Here is a 24,229-nt window from a genome sequence, read left to right as displayed (position 1 = left end):
TGTTGAATCATCAATGCAACTTGTTACAACAACATTGCATCGTGATTGCAACAACATTGATGATTCAACAAGCTTCAACAACATTGTTAACAATACTGTTCACAGTGTGCGGCACAACCTGATCAATTTTTAACCGTGTACCCAGAGGATGAAACAACGTTGAAACAACAATGGTACATATTTTGCGCCATGTCCCAGCCACTGATCTATCTAAAAGCCTGTAGTGTGCCTGTATTTATAGTTATTAAACTGCCTGGGGGTACGAGGCTGGCCATGTCTCTTTTACAAAACATATTCATGATTGAGATGACTCATCTTATTGCTCTATGACGATGTCTTTACATCATTTGCAAGATTTAACTCAAGCTCTTAGTCATGTTGAAACAACGTCATGAAATTGAAATGGTTACGGCCCCAGGGGCCGGTTGTATCAAGCCCGTTTATCTTAAACCGTGGATAAGTTCAAAATAGAAAGCAGGTCTATCGTTTTATTCAACAAACGAACTAAATGTTTTTGACCTTAATACAAAGATACTGGCTACAACCACATATTCAGTGCATAATATTCAAGTTGGCTGATTCAAGAGACTGATGTAAGAGTGTTATTTAATTTTCACTTATCCACCGTTTAGCTAACGGGTTTGATACAAACGCCAAACGGTCCCTGGTCAATTTTCTAAGCCCAGAGGTGCACAAACATGCACTGATGCACAATCGAATAAAATCTAATTCATGGCACGATTTATTACTGCTCATTAAAGAACAAAGTACTGTAATATATGCATAAACCTGACAATAGTTTACGCTTTCATAGTTTAATTTTGCATTGCCCGTTGGAATGTTTTTCAGGTAATAAAAGGTGGTTGAACCCATTGGCGTTGAATTCATACTTAGTAGCTTCGAGAGAGGACAAGACAACTCGAAGAAGTTTAGGGAAAAGTTGGAAGGATCTTGATCAGGTACATGTCATGGATGTTTGAAAGAATTCAAGTGTTGGCTTGGTCTTTGCCTTTGGCCACTTTGCAAATTAATTTGTGGTCGTATTGATTTGAATAGCCAGAACCACGTGCATGCCAGAACTCAGAGGCAGAAGACATTGACGATGGAAGCATTTTCTTTCAGATTTTCACTGCCTTCTTGTGATATTTCGATTGAAAATGTAAAATACAAGTTGAGGCGTTAACTTGATTTTGTTTTGCCTTTCTTGTTTCATTTCAGACCGAACTACGGCGCCGAAAGATGGGGAAGGCGAAACACAAACGCTTGCTCGCAGCGAATAATAGGTATTGTTCTATTAATACATGTATTTCGTGTTTGTGACTTGAAATAACACGTTTGTACACAGTGGGCGAGACTAGAATGAGTCCTTTGCTGCCCATGTCAAGTCTAACTAGACTTTATATATGTCTGTGAATTTTTGGTTTTACCGAGGTTTTCCTATTTTAGAAAGAAAGAAACGTCGGGGTGGAGAGATGTCGGAGCTGCCTTGGGCGACATTTATGCACGCAAATACAAAACTCGATTTCGAATAAATTTGCATGAGTAAAATATGCATGGGATTTGGCTTTTTGGCTGAGAATATGCTGAACACTCTTCTGTTTACCTCCTTGATTTTAACTTTTCGGATTGCGGTTTTTGCATGAATGTGGTCGTGTCAAGTGCATGCGGAATAAATGCAAGTGATCTGGGGCCCCATCACTTGTATTTTCTCCATTTTGAAAGAAAATTATCCGGAACAAAAATATCGCTCGCAGAGCACCTAAAACATAAAAATGCATGGTAAATCAAATTTCAAGAAGGAGATAATAGTCGAGTGTTTTAGTTCTCTCTGGAGCATGAAAAAAATGATGAATATTTCCTACAAAACATGCATGACATTTTGTATTCGCGTGCGCAATGCGAAGGCCTTGGACGAGTGGCGTAGGAGATGTTGAAGGTATATAATTTTGAATGCTTTATACATAAGTTACATTTCTCGGCGTTAAAATAATTATATCATATTTTTGTATCTTCGTCGCAGAATCAGATAATGGAGGATCGTCGCAGGATCAGATGATAAAGGGTCGTCGAAGGATCAGATGATGAACGATCGTCGTAGGATCAGATGATAAAGGATCGTCGCAGGATCAGATGATGAACGATCGTCGCAGGATCAGATGATGAAGGATCGTCGCAGGATCAGATGATGAAGGATCGTCGCAGAATCAGATGATAAAGGATCGTCGCAGGATCAGATGATGGACGACGAGACGGGTGTACAAGCAGAAGCTGGTTGAGGTACATACTATTGGTATATACTAATTAGAGTAATGCATGATATAAATGCATGATTTATTCTCGGATTGATTCCTCCTGGTGGTCTAACCTTAGTATATTCACACATCAAGTGACATTTCACCCTTTTCGACACTGCATGATAACAGAAAATTACTCGCAGCTCTTGTGAGGGCGTTTTCGAGGTTTCTCGATGAAACACTCCTAGTTTTGTCACTTGCGTGTGAACGACTTAACAGCTGCGGAAGATGCATGATGGCTTTAAAGCGTTGAAATGAAAGTAAGAAAATGCAATTAGCATGATCGACGCGCGCGCAACGAGAAAATATATCGAATTCGTATTGGCCTAATTTTAGATTAATACGAATCTAATCCAGTGAGTGTACTTATATGATTATATAAGTTCTCTGTTCAGTCTGCTATAATGCGGCAATTGCAATAATCCGTTCCAAAGACCGTCCGTCATTGGCATCAAAAATTATACTTTAGTCTTTCAACATTGAATTTCGAGTTATTGAACTTTTGAAATAAAGAAAAAAATGTTGATGTTGATTCACTCTTCTGTTTCCCTGGTATTCACTTTTCGTTTTGCGATTTTTTTTTTCTCAAGCATGAAGGAAATAAACCGTAATCTAATCATTTTGACTAACTTTTTGACTAACTAAGTTTTAATAAGAAGTAAAATATACCTCTCCTGCATATTACATGATATTTGCATGATCCTGGCATGATAACTACACTTATATAATATGGGTTATTTGAGGGTATAGTGTTTAACTCAGTAGGTTAATATTGATAGTACCCTCTTGCTTTGAACTTAAACTCTTGCCTTTCAATTTTGACACACTTACTATGTTGTTTAATTTCTTGCACGCCCCACCATCGAGATGATGTTAAAGAAGAACGCGACTGTTTGGAATGGAGCAATGAAGCAAGTGAAATTTTAATATACTGTTTACCGAAGGTAATTATTATACAGTGCCAAAGGTAAGGGACATTATTGTTTAGCCATACTATAGCCCTAAGTTGCATGTTGAGCCTGATTACGTTTATTTCCTCAATTTTCGGTCAGCCGTTATCCAAAAAGTATAAAAAAAGATAAATGGTGCATGTCATAAAAAAGGGATAATAGAAGAGTGCTGTCTACATCGGTTTCAGATGAAAAAAGCATGCAAATCCTAAATACGAAGCATTTGTTTCCAAAATGCCAAATTTCCAATAAAAAGCATGATCATGAAAAAAACATTTGAAAAATTAAAATAATTTTTGTTGCCCTTGTCGGACAAAGCGCGGTTTAATTAAAATTTTTAACAGCCCGCTGTTTTGCAACGAACGATATGCGAGCCACGCACGTTAGACCACCACCAGGATTCAATCGACAAAGCTGAAGAATTGCATAGCTATATGAAATTCCTGGGACTCAGTTCGGATGGGCGGTCAACTGTAAATAAAACCTGAACTGTATTGCGGACGATTTCTAAACGAAAACTACCAAATTCGGATCGCCGGTCAGGTAACCTGAAACTCAGGTTACCTTTGGAGGGTTTTTCACCGGGCACTCCGGTTTCCCTCCTTTTCGTTTGGCTTTAAAAAACAGTGTCCATGTCTGGGGCCAAGTTAAAACGTGTTCGTTGATAGATAAAAACACGTTTATGGCTTCTGGGTTCGAACCCAGAACACTGGCATAAAAGAATTTTAAAAGTATGGTTGGTAGAATCATTACGTAATTAACTACCTCTTTTCTAAAGATAGAAACATTAGTACTGTTTTAAAAAAGGCAGGGGGGTGTTCTCGTGGCGGCCAATTTTGTTCCCGTCCCCGCGATCATCACGTTTTAGTCAGTGGTTTTTGTTGCATGGCGTGTGGCCTGGTAACGAATTCGATACAAAAAAGAAGCATGGCGGCCGGACCGATCACAGAACGTAATCAAGGTGAAGTTTTAAACATTTGTTTTCCTTCTTTCATAAGAAGTTATTCCTGAATTATTGGTGTTTTCTAATGGAATATTATATCTTATTTGCTTGATTGCTACGATCTCGCTAATCGGAGAAAATATTGAATATTTTTCACAGTGTATTTGTTGATTTGAAATGACCAAAATCTCACTCGTATTTGAGCTTAAATTATTTTCAGTTTTTGTCTGCATATTACAATTTGCAAATGGACTTTCTAGATAACATATAATGCTTCTGCCTAATCCCATGCTGGTTATCTGATGATTTTGAAAAAGTTTAAGCAAGTAAACGATGTATCTTAGTATCTGTATCATCGTATAAAGGATGAGGATCTTATTTTAATTCATTGCAAGGACTGCATACCCAGCTCATGAGAGCATGGTTGCACATAATGTGTGGGTTTATATCTTTTTACAAATCATTTTCCCAGAACATGCAAGTATTTTGTTTGCTCTGTACTCATCACTCATAAATCTTGCGGATATTTTGGTTTCAGATGCAACAATTTACGTTGGGGGACTTGATGAAAAAGTCAGTGAGACCCTACTTTGGGAGTTGTTTCTACAAGCCGGGCCTGTTGGTAAGTGAAGAGCTCCTTAATCCTCCAGGCAAAATTCCTCAGTTGTTCTATATTGATAAAAGCTGAATTAGATAAAGTTTTGTGTCACCCCACAAACAGTCTCAACAATATTTCAACCATATTTTGCTACTTAATAATCAAAACTATTGTTGTGCTGTGCAGGATGACCTTTCCTGAAACAACAATCCTCATAATCAATGGTTCAAAGTTTTTTATATATGATTCTGTAGTAAATGTTCACATGCCAAAAGATAGGATCACTCAACTTCATCAAGGTTATGGCTTTGTCGAGTTCCTCGGCGAAGAAGATGCCGATTATGCAATAAAAGTCATGAACATGATAAAAGTTTATGGAAAACCTGTCAGGGTCAACAAGGTTGGTTTTGAGATTTGTTTCACTTCTTTCCAAAGTCTTGTCTAAACTAAAGTTACTATTTATTAAGGCATCATCTCATAATAAAAATCTGGATGTTGGAGCAAATATATTCATTGGTAACTTGGATCCGGAAATTGATGAAAAATTATTGTACGACACATTCAGTGCCTTTGGGGTCATTTTACAAACACCAAAGGTAAGTTGACATCTAGTTTTTCTTCAGTTTTTTACATTTAAAATTGTAAGCGAAGTGTGTATCCTCTTTATAACATTTTCATTCAGATAATGAGAGATCCAGAGACCGGCAACTCAAAGGGTTTTGCCTTTATAAACTTTGCTAGTTTTGATGCAGCTGATGCAGCCATCGAAGCTATGAATGGTCAACATTTATGCAATCGTCCCATCAGCATTTCTTATGCATTCAAGAAAGATGCCAAGGGTGAAAGGCATGGCTCAGCTGCAGGCAAGGATAACTGACAGTGTTGTTACAATACATAGCAAAGGCAGATTCTTTCATGTTTGCCTTGTATAGTTTTAGGCCACAAATAACCTTCATGGAAGCTGGTTGTCTCACCTTATTCACATGTGTTCTTTTCTGCTGCCCCTCTAGAACGTCTACTTGCATCCCAGAATCCTCTGGCACAAGCTGACAAGCCTCATCAGTTGTTTGCTGATGCTCCACCTACCCAAGTAAATGCCTTTGATCCCACCATGATGATGGCTGGTGGGATTCCACCTCCTCCTACCATGCCCCCACCAGGTATGAAGACATATTTTTATGCTTTTGCTCAATTATATTGCCCAAAATTAACTTGCCACTTTTCCCATAGGTCTTCCTCCCCCTGGTATGATGCCAGGTCAAATGCCTCCACCAGCATTCCCACCTCAAGGTCTCCCACCTCCTGGAATGCCTCCAGCACCACCACCTCCTATGTCTATGAGAGGTCCACCTCATGGCCATGAAAGATCAGATCAGGTAGGGTGCCAGCATTAAGCCTGGATGCATTTATTTGATTGTTTTATTCCAACTTTATTGAATTCTAATGTTCTTATTTCAGACTGGTAGAGGACCGCCCGGCGATATCCGTCCACCTCCTCCTCGCCCCTTGATGTCCGCCACGCCTCAAGGTTTCCCCAACCAACAGCAACACAGAGGAGCACCGCCCACTCCACCAAACCAAAACCAACGAATGCCCATGATGCCTTTTGGTATGCCCATGGGTATGCCCCCTCAAGGAGGTTTTCCCCCACAAGGTGGCTTCCCTCATGGAGGTATGGGTCCTCCCCAGGGAATGCCTGGACCAGAAGGGATGGGAATGCCGAATATGCAGGGGATGCCACCCCCTGGAATGCCAATGATGCCATTTGGATTTCCACAATTTCCAAACCAAGGTTTGTAGGTCTTTGTATAATTGTATTTACTGTACATGTTGGTCAACTGTATTTTAAAATAACGCGTGTCTAACGCGTTTAAAACCATCTATGCTGATTAGTTCAAATTTAGTGAATAAACGACTTGTTAAATAATCAATTTGTGGGAACACTTGCCTTGTTTATTGCAAAGCTCTCGGTCAGTTGAAATGAAGCTTTGCACTAAGCCAATATACGCGGTGTTCTCACAAATTAATTATTAAACTTATTTCACCAATGCTGCAAATTTTGAAGAATGCTAAACTTCATGTTAGGATGAACAGCTCTCATCTGGTTGAATCCATTTCTTTTGTTAGGCATGCCAAACCAAGGAAGGTAGCGTATATTGTACTATGCGGAACAACTCTAATCTTGGAGCCCATAGGATATGTGACATGTGTTAAAGTACGTTGATGCACGTCGATTGAGGGAAAGTTTTTACATCATACAAACGCAAAAATGGCGACGGACTTGCTTTTTTTTAGTAGACTAGAAAACCCCATGTATTGCCTTTTCTACTTATGAAATGGATGTTCATTTTGCCAAGTGAGGCAAATACAGTCTCAATGATAATTCTCTCTGGTGTTTAACCTCGTTATTTATAGATACAAACACTTCAAATGCACTAATAACTAATATACTGTCTGTCGTTCTCACTTGGCAAGATGACGTCAATCGTAACGGTGACGTGAAAATTATCGTTCCAATTATCGAAAATTATTAAATGGTTCCATTTGGTCTAAGAAATGGACATGTTAGCGAAAGTACCGGAATTTTCCACTTCAGATTTTTTTATCAAACAAAGTCAGTCGATCGGGTAAATTGAATTTCAACAGAGTCAGTCGGATTAAGGCCCGATTACATTTGCAATTTTTGCTGGGGTTTATGTACGATTTTATTCTTTTGATAGATGTGAACGAGTGAATTAGTTACTGATGTTCAAATAAGAGCTCTTGTACATCAGAGCGTTCATAACTAATTACTCATTCACATTTATCAAAAGAGGCATTAAGTCGCGGCAAAGATCACAAGTTTCCGTCTTTTTGGCACAGCAGTGACTCTGGCATTTGAGTAATTCGTCCGTGCGAAATATTAGCTGATAAGTCCATGAGCACAGTCATTCATGAACCATGTGATGAGCCTGATGATTGAAAATCTCATTTCCACCCATTGTGTTGACTACACCGCTTGTTGTCAGCGTCCTTCCCAGTGCACTTAATTGTGCAATAGTCGCCTCGGTATACTCTGTTGAGATTAATTATAAAGTGAATTTGCAATATTACTGACCAATTAGCAATGTTACTCAAAGCCCGTAGGTAAATCCTGATTATAATAATATTATTATTTTAAATTTAATTACGTCGTTTTCGGCTAAATTCTGTACTCCGCCCACAAGCTGAACAAATTTTTCAAGGCTCGTGCATATCACATTTTCCGTGGTATTTTGTGACTATGGGCAGTTCGGGACAGATGGAAATTGGTCAGAGCGGTTCATCCACGACTAACTTAGTCACGGCGACTCGTCAGGCGTCAAAAATTAGGCTGATCCTTGCTGTTCTGCTCATAATATTCGTTGTGTTGACAATCGTGTTCGTTGTCCTCTACGTGAACGAAAAAGATGACGACAGTGATGCAGCGAATATCGGGGAAAAGGGAGGACAAGGCGGGAAAAATAAAACCACTTCGACGGCGAGTCCAACACAGGCTCCAACACAATCTTGCGAAGATACGTCTTGTGTAATAAGTGCAGGAGGTAGGCGGCTTAATACAGTATTAAGCGTTGTTGTGACGCCTGTTTGAATTAATACTTAATCATTATCAGAGCAGCCTCTAACATCAAACTTCGGAGGACCGACATGTTTTCTGTTAGAGTCTGAATTAACGATTATATTCAATCACAAATGTGTTTCATTTGTGTGCGAGCGAAGAAAGGTGAAAAAATATCGCGACTCTCGTTAAGATAATGACATCGTTAACGTCGCATCACGATTCACCACATGCGGTAAAAATAATCAATCTTCATCGGCAGTGAAATTTTCTCTCTATATACTGTACGTTACTGTCAGTGTATCCTTCTGTACATCTCAGTCCCTGGGTATTTTCGCCCTTCAATAAATTTTCAATATTTCAACAAGATTTGATGGGAGATTAATATCTTGCGTCTCATCTTAGGTTAACGCACATAATTGAAATAAGATTGATAAGTCATATGTAAGATAGGCTGCACTGTATGTTTATGAACCTGCCTTACGTCAATAGTGAATATTGATTGCTTGCGGCATATACGGCTTGTTATTCATACGTAAAATTATTCTACTCTCTCACAGCTGAGACTGGTACGGTACTGTTGACAAACCCTCAATAAAAAAGATTGCGGTTCATCTGCGCGGTTCTCACTTTATCTGAACGTTCAGTGGTTTCTATAGACAGAGTGTAGTGAGTATATAAGACATTTGACACATGCCGTAGACATTTGCCTTCAATGAAGATTTTAACAATATTTAAACGAGAACAATGCTCTGTCAAGACATTGTTGTCATGACGTGAACATTAGCAAAATTCATGTTGGGACTTGGATCTCAAATTAGACTATTTTGCTAAAAATTCGTCTTAGTATAATATATCAGGTTAAATTTAGACGTATGACTGGTGGGGTATAGCCTACGATATAGACGTCATGTGAGGTACTGGCCGTAGGGCTATAAAAAGGTGTCGTAATAATTACGATAATCATTTTGTTTATATCGCTGTACTCGAATTCCGGCAATTTGAAGATAGTCTAATAGGCTTTTTGATTGTGATGAGTTCTACATCAACATTAGGCGCACAAGTGGGAGGATTAGAGTCGAAAAGGCTACAAGTTGGGCAGAGTTTCTGATTCTGGACATTCTGCACTTCAGCCACCCCCGTGAGGATCAGAATAGTGTATCTCAAAAATGTCGGCAGAGATGAAAGATCCATGTATTAAAATTGAATGTTTAAATTGTTTAATTATTTGCACAAATTGTTTGCACAAAAAATATTCACAAAAAATCATAAGTAATTTTTCTAAAAGGTCGTGCTCAAATAATTTCATAGTGAAAGCCATTAAATATTAAAAGTCAAATGTCGATTTTATTTGATTTGACTTGAGTGAGGTCATATATTTCATAGTCCCATTTATCTCTTCCTTTGCCGCATCCCATCCCACTTCTTCAATTGACTATTGCATGATTGAGAAACTCCATGGTTTGTACGTTGCACTCTTTTAAACTGAAAAGATTTTTCACTGGCTTTGCGTAATTAAAACATGCCAGAAACCGATAATTAAAATTCAATATAATAATTAAATAGCGTTGCCGCAAAGTTGCGAAATAGCGTTGCCGCAAAGTTGCAAAAGAAGACAAGGGCGATAGGTGAATACCGTGGATTTCTCTGAAGAACGTATAGATGGGTTTTAGTAGCTTTCAATCAGTGATTGAGTGAGGGCCGTGAGTCTTAAATGATTACAGACTATTTTGGCCAGTGACGAAATTGGGTTACTGCGTTGTATTCAAATCACTCGAATGCCAAATTGTCAATTACGATTTTAAAATATTGATCCTTATTTCATTTCATTTTCATGTTTTCAAGACATGTGACCTTTTTCCCACGCTTTGAAATAATATTTTCCGTAAATATTTTCTGAACTGACAAAAGCCGTATTTTGTAAAGATATTAAAACGAACTGCGGCTCAGAAGCACTTAAACCAAAACAGTGGATTAAAATTTATCCCAGGGTTAGCGCTAACCTAGCTTTGGACAACTGGCCCCAGGTAGTTATCTCCAAAGCACACGTTCCATGGCTAATCCTATCAGTAACTATAGAACAGGCGGCCTCTGGAGTTAAGAAGGTAGAGAGTGGCATTTCGTTGGAGGGAACATTCTTGACATGCAGACATTTTCCTTTGGCCAATTCATGATTTTTTACCTGTATTCCCGATTCTTGTACGACATTCGTATTTTTGTTTAGACATCCTTCAGAAACTTGACTTCTCCGTGAGTCCTTGCGATGATTTTTATCAATACAGTTGTGGTGGGTTTGTCAGAAAGAACTATATCGCGGACGACAAAGCAACTCTGAACTCCTTCAACTTTGTTGGGGAGGCTGTGCAGAACAACCTAAGAAGGTTACTGGAGGACGAGGGCTTAAAGAAAAACCATTCAAAGGTAGCCAACTTATGTAGCTGTTTTCGTTGTGACTTTTTTAGTTCCCCTTCCGCTTTTGTTGCTTGTTGTGGTTGACAGTTGTGAATGTTGTTGTAAACAGTTGTGGCTGCTGTTGTTGACTGTTGTTGCTTGTTGTTGCTTGTTGTGGTTGACAGTTGTGACTGTTGTTGTTGACTGTTGTTGCTTGTTGTTGACTGTTGTTGCTTGTTGTTGACTGTTGTTGCTTGTTGTTGCTTGTTGTGGTTGACAGTTGTGACTGTTGTTGTAAACAACTGTGGCTGTTGCTGTTGACTGTTGTGGTTGACAGTTGTGACTGTTGTTGTAAACAGTTGTGGCTGCTGGTGTTGACTGTTGTTGCTTGTTGTGGTTGACAGTTGTGACTGTTGTTGTAAACAACTGTGGCTGTTTCTGTTGACTGTTGTTGACTGTTGTGGTTGACAGTTGTGACTGTTGTTGTAAACAACTGTGGCTGTTGTTGTTGACTGTTGTCGGCTGTTGTTGCATTGTTGTGGTTGACGGCTGTGACTGTTGTTCAGTGAAGTTCTGACGGTTGTTGTAGACAGTTGTTGCTTGTTGTGGTTGACAGTTGTGGTTGTTGTTGTTGACTGTTGTTGACTGTTGTTGACTGTTGTTGCATTGTTGTGGTTGACGGTTGTGACTGTTGTTCAGTGAAGTTCTGACGGTTGTTGTAGACAGTTGTTGCTTGTTGTGGTTGACAGTTGTTGCTTGTTGTGGTTGACAGTTTTGACTGTTGTTGTGACGGTTATTGTTTTTTCATCGTTGTTAGTGTTTTTGGTTGTAGTTTTAGTTTGTTATTTGCCTCCTCATCGCCGTCAAGACTGATTCTATCCTTACGTTATAGTTTCCAAACTCAGCCGTATCAAAAGCGTTTGATTATTACAGTTCTTGTGTCAACCTGACACATATCGAAAAAGCAGGACTGACCCCTATTAACGACTTGATCAAGAAATATGGATCCAGTCCGTTATTGGATAACAACTGGAATGCTTCCGATTGGAACCTGGAGCGTACTTTGGGACGATTGATGGGCGAGCTCGGGCTTGGAGTGTTTGTCTCACTTGATATAACGCAATCGTTGTGGGATAGATCACGTCGTATGATTGGTGTAAGTAGCGATATCTTTGGCCTATTGTACTCGAGATTGGTTAATCTGATAGAATTATCGCATGTGATTGGTTCGTGTTTCCTGAGATGGTCCGAGGGATTGGTAGGGTGGGTCAAATCTTAACCTCGCTCGTATATTTATGGCAATTTAGACATGCCGTACTTGTAATCATTCCATGTGACAACATGCAATATAACAAAATATACTTACATAAATATGCATAATTATGATATCATAATGATGCGAACTCGGTATCGAATTCAGTGGGGTTTCATTAGGGATTTTTCTCACACGTTTATCTAACTAAAATTGTATGTTTTCAGGTGGGCGGTGGGATCAGTGGTTTGGGGTTTGAGGAAAAGTTGTCTAGTGCTACTCAGGTCGGTAACCATGCATGTCTTCCAATCTCATTTCAACAGTGGCAGATTAACCTGGCCCTCTCGAAGAGGTCGTAAAAGTTTATGGCTATAACTAATAAAACTTAAAAACTGGGTTACAGTCGAGTGATCTGTCCTGGAGCCAGCTGATAATGTACTTTGATGATGTCATATATACTTCTTTTATATTCTAGCAAGCACGGCTTATAGCTGGATACAAGAAATATATGACCACGGTGTTTACACTGCTTGGAATAAAAAATGAGACAGTCTTGAAAAGCGTTGTTGATGAACTCTTCTTGTTGGAGGCCAGTTTTGTCTTGGTGAGTAGTTTAGTATTACGCTTGTTTGGTTCACTAATCATATATTTCACTGGATATAGCAATGTGGAAGCCAAATAAGAGCTCTTATACGTATCAGAGCATACGTAACTTATTACTCGTTCACATATACCAAAAGAACTAATCGCACATAAAATCACACCTGAATTTGCAAGTGTAAACTGGTCTTTAGAGTCGCTTTCAACGCAAGACTGCTACCCTAAATTATGGATTCGTTTTCGTGAGGGTTTTTTCCGTCTAGTGCTTGTTTAGTTGTTTAATTGTTAACATAACACTAAAATATAGTGGTGTTTGATTTTCTTATAATATTTGTTAGTCAACATAGTTAGTTGTATATGAATTCCTTTCAAACTGACTTTTTTGCTTCTAGTCCAAAGGCAATCTTCAGGAGACAGCGGCCGTTGAAGGCTATTACAAAGCCGTTCAAGAAATGACCCTGGGAGAATTGAATAATCTCACTGAGTACAAGGTAGGTGTTGAATTACAGGTAAAATTGCAAAAAGAAATATGTTTTTGAAATTCGGACGTCCAGATTGCTAAAAGTCTCCGACTATGTCCCTGATTTTCCAACCCCCCCCCTCCCCCCTATGCCTACTTTGGCCGTGGCTTAGCCAATGAAATTGTAGTCTCTTGTACCTGTGGCTGCTACAATTCTATTGGCTGACGTGAATGCCCGGCAAACCCCACGCAACGTGCCCCCTAAATTGACTAATCATTCTATTCGAAACCACATCCACAATTTCACTCAATGCATATGCTTTCGTGCATGGCACCTTTGGGTATATACAAAGAACAACTGTCAATGGATAGCCTATTATACAGCTTAGATGGTAATGCAACTGACTGCTTATAGTTCAACTGGACGACTTACATTAATGAAGCGCTCAGCGTCGCTGGAAAGTCGGTCGGTGAAGACGAAAAATTAATGGTTGCTTTGCCTAAGAATGTTAAAACGGTTATCGCTATCATGACGACGCACACTCCTAAGAGGTACAGTCATATATATCGACAAATTGTGTGTGGCATTGGTGTGGTTTAGGAGTTGACCGTGTCTAACCTGGTTGTTCTTTCCTTTGTAGCAAAATGGCCAACGAAATCATTTGGTGTGTTGTAAAAAACATGATATTTTCAATGCCAAAGGAATTCAGAGAGGCTGAGAATGAGTTGAACGCGATTTCCTCTGGGATAGAGACTCCTCCACCGAGATGGAAAGGATGCGGGGAACTAACAAACACCAATTTCGAATACGCCACAACATCGCTATATGCCGATAGGTTTCTCTCTGAGATGGCTAGAAATAGGGTTAGCATGCATAGTATATCTAACCGACCATAATTGCAACATTAGAACAAATGTTATTCTATTTCGCCCAAATATATACCATAGCTATCTTTCCAAATACCTCAGTTCTTAGTTGGGGGGAAGGTGGCCTCCCTCCTTGCCCCCACGTCTCGTACCTCTACTGACAATCACGACTGTTCGTGGAAAAGATAGTGATATAAGTGGTTATTCTTTTTATCAAATGTCAGGCTGCCGACATGTTCTATGAGATAAGAAAGCAGTTTATCAAAGGATTAGAAGAGCAAGATTGGATGGACAACTCAACTCGCAACCAAGCTCGTATCAAAGTGAGTTACTCTTTAGTCATGTGCAAAACAAATTTTAGTAACTGGTTTTCACTACATTTGCGAAAGCATTTGAAATATTCCTTGTTTATAGTTACTCGCTATGAAGGAGAGTGTTGGTTATCCTCTATTTATAAAGAATAAAACATATTTGAACAGTATGTATGAGACGGTATGTTTGAACCAAAAACCTCATGTCCTTATCCCAATTCCCCTGCGAGGCCCCAGATCTTTCCTGTAACTGGAGTTATGAATAGAGGCTGCACCAAGAAATCCAGGTTTCTCGAATAGAATTGATCCTAGTTGTTTTTTTGGAATATTCTTATGAACACCGTCGAAACGGGTATTTATGAAGTTTCAAACCGAAAATCTAATCACTGGTTCACAATTGTCTATTTCTGTATCGCTATCAAAGAGAAAATCCATGAATAACTTTAAAAAGTTCAACTATTCTTTTGAATATACGCATTCTGCAATCTTTTGACAGTTCATAATGCACCTCTGACAGCTCACAAAATTATTAATTCAGACGATTCGTAAAAACTGTGTGCAAGCTTCAAATCTTTTGTGCTTGCAAGACATATATTTTTCCGCCGTTCATTCTTTTGGCAGTATGTATTAATGGCTCTGTTTGAAGAGGCCTTAAGCCTTAAAGTATAATATACATGTTGCATTTTTAAATATAGTTCCCGGTGAATCCCTATGATCTCTTTCAAAATAAACTGGATATCGACAAAGCCAAAGTTGTGTTAGGAATTAAAGGACTTGACCAAGCGCCTGACGACAGAAGGTGTGTTACGTTACTTTTGCGCTAGAATTGTTATTCACAACCACATGGATAGCTGGGAATCCTCTGAAGATATTTTCTGTGATTCTTTACAGATTTCCTCAACCTCCAGTCGGTGTGAATGCCTTTTATGATCCTCAATCTAACAAAATAAGTGAGAAAAATACTTATTAATACTTATTTATAATTCGTATTACATAATTCATATATAAGGGATTTGTGTGATGTTTGTATATATCTCAACTGTTTTTTTTCACAGCGGTTTTGACCGGAATGCTAAAGGAACCTTTCTACGGAAGCGAAAGATTGAAGTAAGAGGAGACTTCTACTTCGTACAGTTGCAAGGAATTCAAAATTCCGTTTACAATTACGAATTTGATTGTTAACTAATTTGTCGACAAGGAGTTTCCTCAGTTCACAAAGCAAATGTGTAGATCTTTTCTTTGAATCGTATCTTGAATCATTTTAAGGGCGTTGAATTACGGTGCTGTTGGAGTAATCATTGGCCATGAAATCACACATGGATTTGATACTTCAGGTAAGTTCTGTTCGAGAACGTGAAAGAATGCACAATTTTCAGCGGCTACTCTTAATTGCCTTATGTTAAACGTGGTGATGCTGTATGACTCGTTGCAAGACATTTAATTTCTTTTTTATTCCGGGGGGTTGAACCAGGTAGTCAGTTTGACGAGAAGGGAAATCTGAGGTCCTGGTGGACCCCGGAATCTCACCAGAATTATCAACAACGATCCAATTGCATGTTGAAACAATACAACAACACATACGTCTATGGAAGGAAGGTTAGTATTGAATGCTTCCCCCTCCAAAAAAACCCATCACACTTCACCTATCCTTAGTAGCGTAGTCAGCCTGACGATTTGTCCCGCTGTGCTAATATTTTGGTGTCGAATGATTATAATAACTCTAAATTTCCATAACGATATAAAATCGTCAGGCTGGCTACGCCATGCACTTCCTATCCTAACTACCTCTGTTCGGGGGAGCCTGTTAGACAAGTTGCCCGCGCACTTTGGAAGGCTGGTCAAAGTATACCACCTGTATTAGCCGATGTTGGTCAGCGTTGACAGAAGAGCACACCCACCTCGCTCATCCATCTTCAATCCCAATCGTCTTCCGAATCACCGTGCTTGCATATGCGTGGACAAGCGACTAGGAGAAAGATATAGAGTGGCAGACTATCGGCCTTGGTCAAACCTAACAAGCTTTTTTTCTTTTTCCACATTCGTAGTTAGACGGCCTTAAGACGCTACCTGAAAACATAGCGGATAACGGTGGTCTCAAATATTCATATCGAGTAAGTTTTTCCAATTCTTTGCATTTTGTAATCATGATGCTCTCTGATATACCAGTCGTTTCCATTTCAAAGGCGTATCAAAAGTGGCGTGAGGCGAATGGCGAAGAAGATAAACTACCTGGACTCGATTTTAACAATGATCAACTGTTCTTCATCGGTTTTGCACAGGTATACGAGATAAAGTTGATTATTATTATTATACTTAACCACAGATCGAAATTAAGGTCCTTAAGTTGTTGTAAAGTGTACGGAGTACTGAATCTTTTTTTATTCTGGGAATTTTTTCACCTTTTAGGCGTGGTGTGCAAAATATCGAGAGGAAGCTATTTCACATCTTTTACAGTCCGACACTCACTCTCTGAACCCAGCTAGGTAAGTGTTCATCAAAGATCCTGCATTTTAACCTGCTGTGATCCTAAATGATCATTCAATCATTATTCACCTAGAATCAATGATCATTCACCTAGAATCAATGATCATTCACCTAGAATCAATGATCATTCACCAAAGATCTCTGATCATTCGCCTAAGATACTGATCATTCACCTAGAATCAATGATCATTCACCTATGATCGAAATGATCATTCAATCATTATCCACTTAGGATCAATGATCATTCACCTAGAATCAATGATCATTCACTTAAGATTACTGATCATTCACCTAGAATCAATGATCATTCACCTAGGATCAATAATCATTCACCTAGGATCAATGATCATTCACCTAGGATCAATGATCATTCACCTAAGATCAATGATCATTCGCCTAGGATCAATGATCATTCACCTAGGATCAATGATCATTCACCTAAGATCTCTGATCAGTCGCCTAGGATCAACGATCATTCCCCTAGGATCAATGATCATTCGCCTAGGATCAATGATCATTCACCTAGGATCAACGATCATTCACCTATTATCCGGAAGACCGTTAAACAAATTTCATGATTTCCTTCCAAAACTTTTTAATCGTTTTAAACGTGAAACTTTTTACCGTTGATAAGAATCTACCTTTCATTTGCAAGCCTTATTCTCTTTATTCTTCAGGGTTCGGGTTCCAATTTCTAATTTCCCAGAGTTCAGCAAAACGTTTGGTTGTAAGAAACCGACGGAAATATGTAGTGTATGGTAGTATTGGTATCTGCATCGCGTTCTTGAGCTGTGGCTCGCAAGTGAATTTTATTTTTATTAAACTTAATCACATCAAGCATCTTAAACATTTCGACATGTTTTGCTTTTACTTTCAAACGTGAACATTTTTTAATCAAATTTTATCACAACACAACATACTGATGTAAATGTTTAAAAAGTGATTGTCGCTAAACTATGTCTTAGACAGATTTGTCTAAGGACATAGTTTAACACTAGACGACACGTGCATGGGTGAATATAGCTAGGAATAGCCTTTATAAGTTCACGATAGTTAGATCCAAATGAATACCGTGTTTCAAGGCTGTTTTTAGTCTTTTTTCAAATGTAGTAATAATCTGAGATTTGTAGAAGCTGAATTTTAACAAATTGCGGATGAATATATTTGTAAGTTCTGTTAACCGTGGTTGGAGGTGAAATATCAAATATGAAGTGCATTGTATTCGTGATTACGATATGCGGGTAAACATGCACAAGGTAATGAGCACATTAGTTGAGCATAATTATATACCCCACTTTTAGCAAATTCCGCTATCCAGCCAACCTTTTGAGATCCGTCGCTCTTATCTCACGGAAATTTGCGGCTCTGTATGGGGGTGAAGTACTCCATTGATTAAGTGGGCGTGCATAAATTACTTGCGATATTTTGCCACTTCAACATTTTGCATGTAATTATATACATCAATAAGACAATATATAACCCGTCGCTATTATTTTAACATATTCAAATACATCTTTAACTCTACCACCAACGAAGTTTTATCGTGACAAAGAGTTCGAACTTTCGCCAACAACTTTTCAAAATGCCTCGCAAAACTGTTGTCGTTTTCAGCGGTACGGGCGCCCAGGGTTTCAGCGTCGTTAACGCATTGCTGGAACATGGAAAATACCGCATTCGCGCCGTCGCAAAGTCGACGGACAACAGAAAAGCGTTGATGCTTCGGGGGAAAGGTGCAGAATTAGCGCGAGCTAACCTCGATAGCCTAGACGCTTGCAAGGCGGCAGTTAAGGAGGCCTACGCTGTGTTTCTCGTCACGAATTTTTGGGAACATCGCGATGGGAAGCGTGAATTTCAACAAGGGAAGAATGCTGTTGATGCCTGCATTGAAGAAGGAGTCAAACATCTTGTCTTTAGTGGTCAGGAAAATGTCCAGAAACTTCGTGGTTATGAATGCCGTAAGTATATATTTATATAATTGTCGATATGTACTGGGAATGTTTATCAAAATATTTTTAAATTTGGTGAATATCGTACCGGTCACGTCCGTGAGAAACATCATGCATGCCAACTCGATTCGATCAAAGAGGCACGACAGTTTTTCTGTCAAAAGGCTTATAATGATAGCCAGTGCTAAGTGCCTCTAAGCTCTCCGCAAACTTTGTTTAAATGTTGTTCAAATAAGATGGCAATTGGAAGCATTGTTGAGTATTAACATTATCCAATCCGCTGTGTTTGCTGAAATCCTTGCATGACTGGTTTAAGGTGAATGCAGTGGTTCAAATAGTTTGCCACGCGAATGTATTATAAGAAACGGTTGTATCTCCGAGAAAACGGTTTTTGCTACATAGTTTAATTAAGATGAAACAATATGGGAAGTAAAAGGTTTCTACTAGAAGAGTTAGGTTGAGAGAATCAGATATAAGTTTTCTAGACAACGGTGCATGAAATATATATCATTTCTTATCGCCATTCCATGTATTTTTAGCGACAATTTTCATTGAACCTCTGAACCCTCGGGTCCTGTTTTTTTTTGGATTGTTGATGATAAAATTTTTCATAACATGCTTGGATTTTATCCCCCAAAAAATCATTAAAATTTTCCCGGTGATTTTATCATAAGTATTGTGATCGTTTTTATTATGTTTTGATAACGAAACTCGACATTCCTGCATATCGATTATAAAAACAATATAAAGCGTGCCTTGTGCACTCTTCGCTATTCCACGAATCAATTCTTTCATTTCGTATAATAGCTCTTTCATCTCTTTTTCTTGGCAAGAGAAAAGCTATCACTTGTCACTATAGTCTTTCGATACAAACTAGATCGTTTTCGGGCACCTAATATACAAATGACAGTAAAATATTTTTTCGGGTAGTTTATATGCAAATTTCAGACAAATACATGCTTTAATTTATACTTTCAAATAAAACTTTCTTTGTTGCAAATTTAACTGTGAATGGCAGGAAATTGCTTTGAAACTATTTCTGTGTATACCAGTCCTCCTCAAAATACAGTTTCAGTGTAACAAATGAAACAATTTTTTGCTGAAAATATGTGATGTTTTATCTGTATACTACAACCAAATAAGCTTTGTCAACTTATTTTGATTAGTTTTAGTGAATATTCTCGCATTGTTCATTTCGTGTGCATGATATGTCATGATAATTACATCGCGATAGATAAATTATTCATTTTTGCAGAGACGTTTATAAAAAGACTCTTTCAATTCGCTCACGCGAACCGCTCAATTTAACGATCCTAAAATTAGATTCTTGTCTTCAAAGTGTTTAATTTCCCGCCAACAAAACCAACAAGCAATTTAACTAGTGATTATACGTTTAGAAAGTTCTTCTCAGGTTGTATTTTCATGACAAAAGCACGATGTTTGTCTCGACGGGTAGGCTGGATGTCTTGCTGTGAAGGGTGATATTGGATTTGCATTGAGTATACCTGTTATCTGTCTACCCTTCTTTGGGAGAAAGAAGCCTGGAACAGACACGAGAACACTGAAATCTCTTGTGTTTTGTTTATTTCGTCATGGAAGAGACCTTTTAAAATATGTGTGGAATTTAGCAGGGAAGACTAGAAGTATAACGACGCCCCAGAATTTTCCCGCCACAGTGGCAATGTACAGAAAGATTTCTTTATTTGTCAATAAACGTTTTTGTGTATAATTTCATCCATGGCAACCTAAAACATCTCCGTTTCTGATAGCCTACTCAGGCGAGTTGTATATTGCACGAGAAAAAAAATGGCCCGTTGTCCTTTTTTGGTACGAATGGCCAATGGACGAAACACCGTTTGACGTTCCTTAATCCCCTTAAGCATGTTCGCGTGTTCTCTCTAAGACTACATTCAATAAACTTTAATGTCCTGAAACAAAGTATAATAAACACAACGTCAAATGTTTTTTTTGGAATTTAAAAAAATGCCGCTTCATACTCCAATTGTAGTCAGGATTTAGCTTCACTTTAAGTGGTTATACACTTTTTTATGTCAAAGATTAGTATTTACGCCTTTGAAGTTTGTTTTTCACGGTTTGGTTAAAATTAAACTGTTCGATTCTATAGAACTGATTTGTTTCGGAAAATTTCTCAGTTCACATGCAAGCCTTTGATTTAATTGGAAGTGATCAGAAATTTACGGATTGCAAAGTTGTGTTACTCGAGTTTTCAGTCTAATATAGACAGCATGCTCAATTTACCCCGATCAGATAATTCAAAAACCCAGATAATAATGGGTAATTTATTATATATAAAGCATGCAATACATTATTATAATGGCAGGTCATGCAGAGTAACAGAGACCCAGTATATGGATGTTATGGATTGATTTTGCGTGGTTTTGTTGACCGTATCGATAACACCCCAGCAATGTATGTTCCAATTAGATGAACATTGCTTTGGGTCACACTTTTTCCGGGGGATACAGCGAGAATACGTCGTTAAACAGAGTCAAGTTAGTCAAGTGACTGACTGGTTGAATGACTCAATCTTTGAACTAAATCTTCGACGAAATACCCAAGTTCCTCTATAAGCACATTATTTTTTGAACTTGGTATAAAAACCGAGCCTGACCTAAAAATGATATCCTTTCAGCTCACTTCGATGCCAAAGGTAGAATCGAGGAATACATACAACAAACTGTGCCATCGACAATGGACTGGACTATTATTCGTATGCCTTTTTATTTTAACAATTTCCTCACCGCCAGCAAGCCTATGATTGATTCTGATGGCAACAGATTGGTCGCGATTCCCATGGGGAACGTTCCCCTACCGGGGATTGATGTCCGCGATGTGGGAAGATGCGTCGTGAGTAAGTATACAGCTAGCTTACTTTAAACCTAAGAGACCATTGGGAGTTTCACGGCCTGTTCGGTTGATTTATGCAGGAATATCTGTCAGAAACTGGTACAGTTGGTATTGTTTAAAATATAAGCCAAAAGCGTCAAAAGGGGGAGGGGGACTTACCTCGCGGTTCAAGCTAAGACGAAGGCCGAGTAAACAGTGGTTCCTCATTATTTTGCTTCCATATCATCATATCAGCAATCAATTCCGTAAATACCGTGTGCAGGCTAAGGTTAACTTGAAGTTTGCCCAAGAATGTAAATTCTGATGAATTCTCATGAGGTCACATTCAAGCATGTCCATTTGTTTCTTCACAGCTATTTTAGATGATCCGGAGACATACGCACAAAATGTTCTGGGTCTTGCAGGTGGAATACACACTGTCCAGGAGTACTGTGACATCTTGAGTAAACATCTCTCTCCACTAGTGTTTAAGGTACTGTAAATAAACCAATATAGTTTAAGTGTAGGGACAGGTCTTGTTGGCTTGTGGGGGGGGGGGGTGGGGTTTCAGCCAGTGTTATAGTGTGTAACACTAATTTCCTATTACACACAATCCCCAACTATTTGCCTGATAATTTGATTAAATATGAATCTTTATAGGATACGAAACAAACATTAGAACGCCACGCCGTCCTGCCATATCCCTCTGGTGTTGAAATGGCAAGCATGTTTCAGTTCTACCAAGAAGGAGTTGAACGAAGTGTTGAAATAACGAAGAAACTCAATCCGAAAGTTTGCTCTTTCGAAACATTTGTTCAGAATCACAAGAAAGAATTATCAATGCACTAGACTACAAAGATACCACTTTACCACAAAGATATACAGACGTTCTTTTTCATGGCGGATAACGTGTATAGAGAGTTAATATTTTCTAAGTTAAAATAATTCGTCAATACAGAAGTGGAATCGTTATATAGTCTTGTTGAAATGATCAGGGCGTGGTCTCACAGGGTAATATTTTATAACGTTTTGTGCTCTTACTGTAGTCCAGGTCACCCTTCCTGTCGTAATACACGCCCCACTGGAACCGAGACTCCCGTTCCTGGGAGGTCAGGGAGGAACTAGGGACGAGTACCCTGTTGTACCCTGTGAGATCTGTACAAACAGCTAGGGTTGACGAATGGAAACTCTCGCGTGTGGAATCCCACTTGATTCACGCTTATCTATGTTTGATCAGCTGATTCCCGTCGCTTTTTTTAACGGCATATATTGCTTTGTATTTTGTAGTCAAATTGGTACAGAAAACTCCTCAGGGTGTCAGCTGAAATTAGGCTAATATAATTTATCCCCGCACTTTATCTTGTGCATACTTACATTTGAAGTGTTTATCTACTTGAATATATGTATAGCGTGGTAGTATCAATAAAAATCCTATTTACACTTTACCAATTATATATATGTGCCCTCAACGATCATCATTAGTCTTTTAGTAATCCAGTATAATCTGATCGATAATCTATTATCTATATTCCGATTCTTATCAACTATAATGAAAATTATGAAATGCACATTAATGTAAAGGATAGCCTCACCAAATCCCTTTCATCCACAGAACCCGTTCTCGTAGAGCAATCATCACAAGCCTGAATGATTTAGACCAAACTGATTAAGATTTTTTTATTCTCGGTATAAACGGTCACATCATCGCCACCAAATCGGTCTATTATCTGTGTAATGAAGAAAAGTTCTCGATGTTTCTACACCGCTTTTTCGAGACTGAGTTTGTAATACTTTTCGAGAAATTTTCTAGCGCATTAGTCAGGCATTTATTAACTTGGCTTGTTTTGTTTGGATGATGATATTACCTAAATCGTCTTGATATACTTTACAGATGATACGCCCTGTTATATTGCTATGATTGTTGGAAAGTGAAAAAGGGTGGTGTTGCGGTGGTCATATTTTTGTCTCTGCCAATTGACAAGAATGGCAAAAATAAACAAAGGGAGAGACCCAAGCGTAAGCTGATAAGGATGGAAATCATGCATTGACGTGTGAAAAATTGAATAGATAGAGTGCCCTCTGGCTTTGAGTTCAAACTCCCTGGGAAAATATCAATCATCATTGTCATAAAAAGCTTTTATTTCCTTACGGCGTCCAGAGGAACGCCATATGTGTCATCTTGCAGCAATATATATGAATGACATTGTGTACATACTTAGAGTTTCGTGGTATATATTTCCTTTCATACGCAAAACGACAACCCCAGCCAATATTTAATCAATATGCTTTCATTTTTTACTGCTGCGAGGGCTTAGCAACGAAAATAATAGGTTATCGTGTTTGTATTGTTTAAAGATGTTCGCGCTTTCTGTCATTATTTGAGGTAATAAAGACCATAATATGTCTTTTTACCTGGATTACTTTCTAATGCGAAGGCAATGTTGACCAGAATTTTTTCCAGAGTTCTGTCTTTTTAAAGGCACTGACGACACAGGGATATCAATGCAATAAAGAAAACAATCAAAACATTCATGGTTTTTCTGTTGCCTGTTGCTGGGTGTCTGGGACTCTGTCGAAGTATCTACAGCCAGCACAATTGCTTTAATCCCCCTATTGTTCTTATTCTTAATCCCTTACTTCTTAGTTCTTATTATTCCCATATTTACCCACTCACTTTTGTACATTTGCATATCGGAAATGACGTTGTCA

At 38.6% G+C, this 24,229-nt stretch overlaps 2 protein-coding genes across 2 annotated transcripts; both read left to right on the top strand.

Annotated features, from left to right (window-relative positions):
• Positions 1–4,165: 4,165 nt before the first annotated feature.
• LOC114518462 (splicing factor 3B subunit 4-like) lies at positions 4,166–7,916 on the top strand. Its single transcript, XM_028538453.1, has 9 exons — positions 4,166–4,205; positions 4,726–4,809; positions 5,040–5,185; positions 5,253–5,381; positions 5,468–5,648; positions 5,796–5,945; positions 6,016–6,161; positions 6,244–6,577; positions 6,913–7,916. Exons 1-9 carry the CDS (start codon positions 4,172–4,174, stop codon positions 6,933–6,935), a joined length of 1,227 nt encoding a protein of 408 aa, XP_028394254.1. The 5' UTR covers positions 4,166–4,171; the 3' UTR covers positions 6,936–7,916.
• Positions 7,917–7,971: 55 nt separating this feature from the next.
• Positions 7,972–22,948, top strand: LOC114518375 (endothelin-converting enzyme homolog). The gene is made up of 22 exons (XM_028538354.1): positions 7,972–8,348; positions 10,587–10,783; positions 11,646–11,909; positions 12,233–12,289; positions 12,481–12,609; positions 12,998–13,096; positions 13,481–13,617; positions 13,707–13,929; positions 14,157–14,255; positions 14,347–14,424; positions 14,939–15,042; positions 15,135–15,193; positions 15,299–15,350; positions 15,510–15,577; positions 15,715–15,839; positions 16,289–16,354; positions 16,427–16,522; positions 16,650–16,726; positions 17,405–18,682; positions 21,327–21,545; positions 21,895–22,013; positions 22,181–22,948. Exons 1-19 carry the CDS (start codon positions 8,048–8,050, stop codon positions 17,487–17,489), a joined length of 2,316 nt encoding a protein of 771 aa, XP_028394155.1. The 5' UTR covers positions 7,972–8,047; the 3' UTR covers positions 17,490–18,682; positions 21,327–21,545; positions 21,895–22,013; positions 22,181–22,948.
• Positions 22,949–24,229: the final 1,281 nt, after the last annotated feature.

Source organism: Dendronephthya gigantea, unplaced genomic scaffold (genome assembly GCF_004324835.1).
Source record: "Dendronephthya gigantea isolate DGI-Jeju-01 unplaced genomic scaffold, DenGig_1.0 000010F, whole genome shotgun sequence".
NCBI classification, from domain to species: domain Eukaryota; kingdom Metazoa; phylum Cnidaria; class Anthozoa; order Malacalcyonacea; family Nephtheidae; genus Dendronephthya; species Dendronephthya gigantea.
This window is presented reverse-complemented; position numbering and strand designations above follow the sequence as displayed.

What these genes read in the sequence shown, in the direction of transcription:
- LOC114518375 (XM_028538354.1), top strand. Translation starts at nt 8,048, where the DNA reads ATGGGCAGTTCGGGACAGATGGAAATTGGTCAGAGCGGTTCATCCACG. An exon ending in ATAATCTCACTGAGTACAAG is followed by an intron (nt 13,097 to 13,480) that starts GTAGGTGTTGAA and finishes GACTGCTTATAG; the next exon opens with TTCAACTGGACGACTTACAT. An exon ending in ACGACGCACACTCCTAAGAG is followed by an intron (nt 13,618 to 13,706) that starts GTACAGTCATAT and finishes TTTCCTTTGTAG; the next exon opens with CAAAATGGCCAACGAAATCA.
- LOC114518462 (XM_028538453.1), top strand. Translation starts at nt 4,172, where the DNA reads ATGGCGGCCGGACCGATCACAGAACGTAATCAAG. An exon ending in AAGGCATGGCTCAGCTGCAG is followed by an intron (nt 5,649 to 5,795) that starts GCAAGGATAACT and finishes CTGCCCCTCTAG; the next exon opens with AACGTCTACTTGCATCCCAG. An exon ending in GCCATGAAAGATCAGATCAG is followed by an intron (nt 6,162 to 6,243) that starts GTAGGGTGCCAG and finishes TTCTTATTTCAG; the next exon opens with ACTGGTAGAGGACCGCCCGG.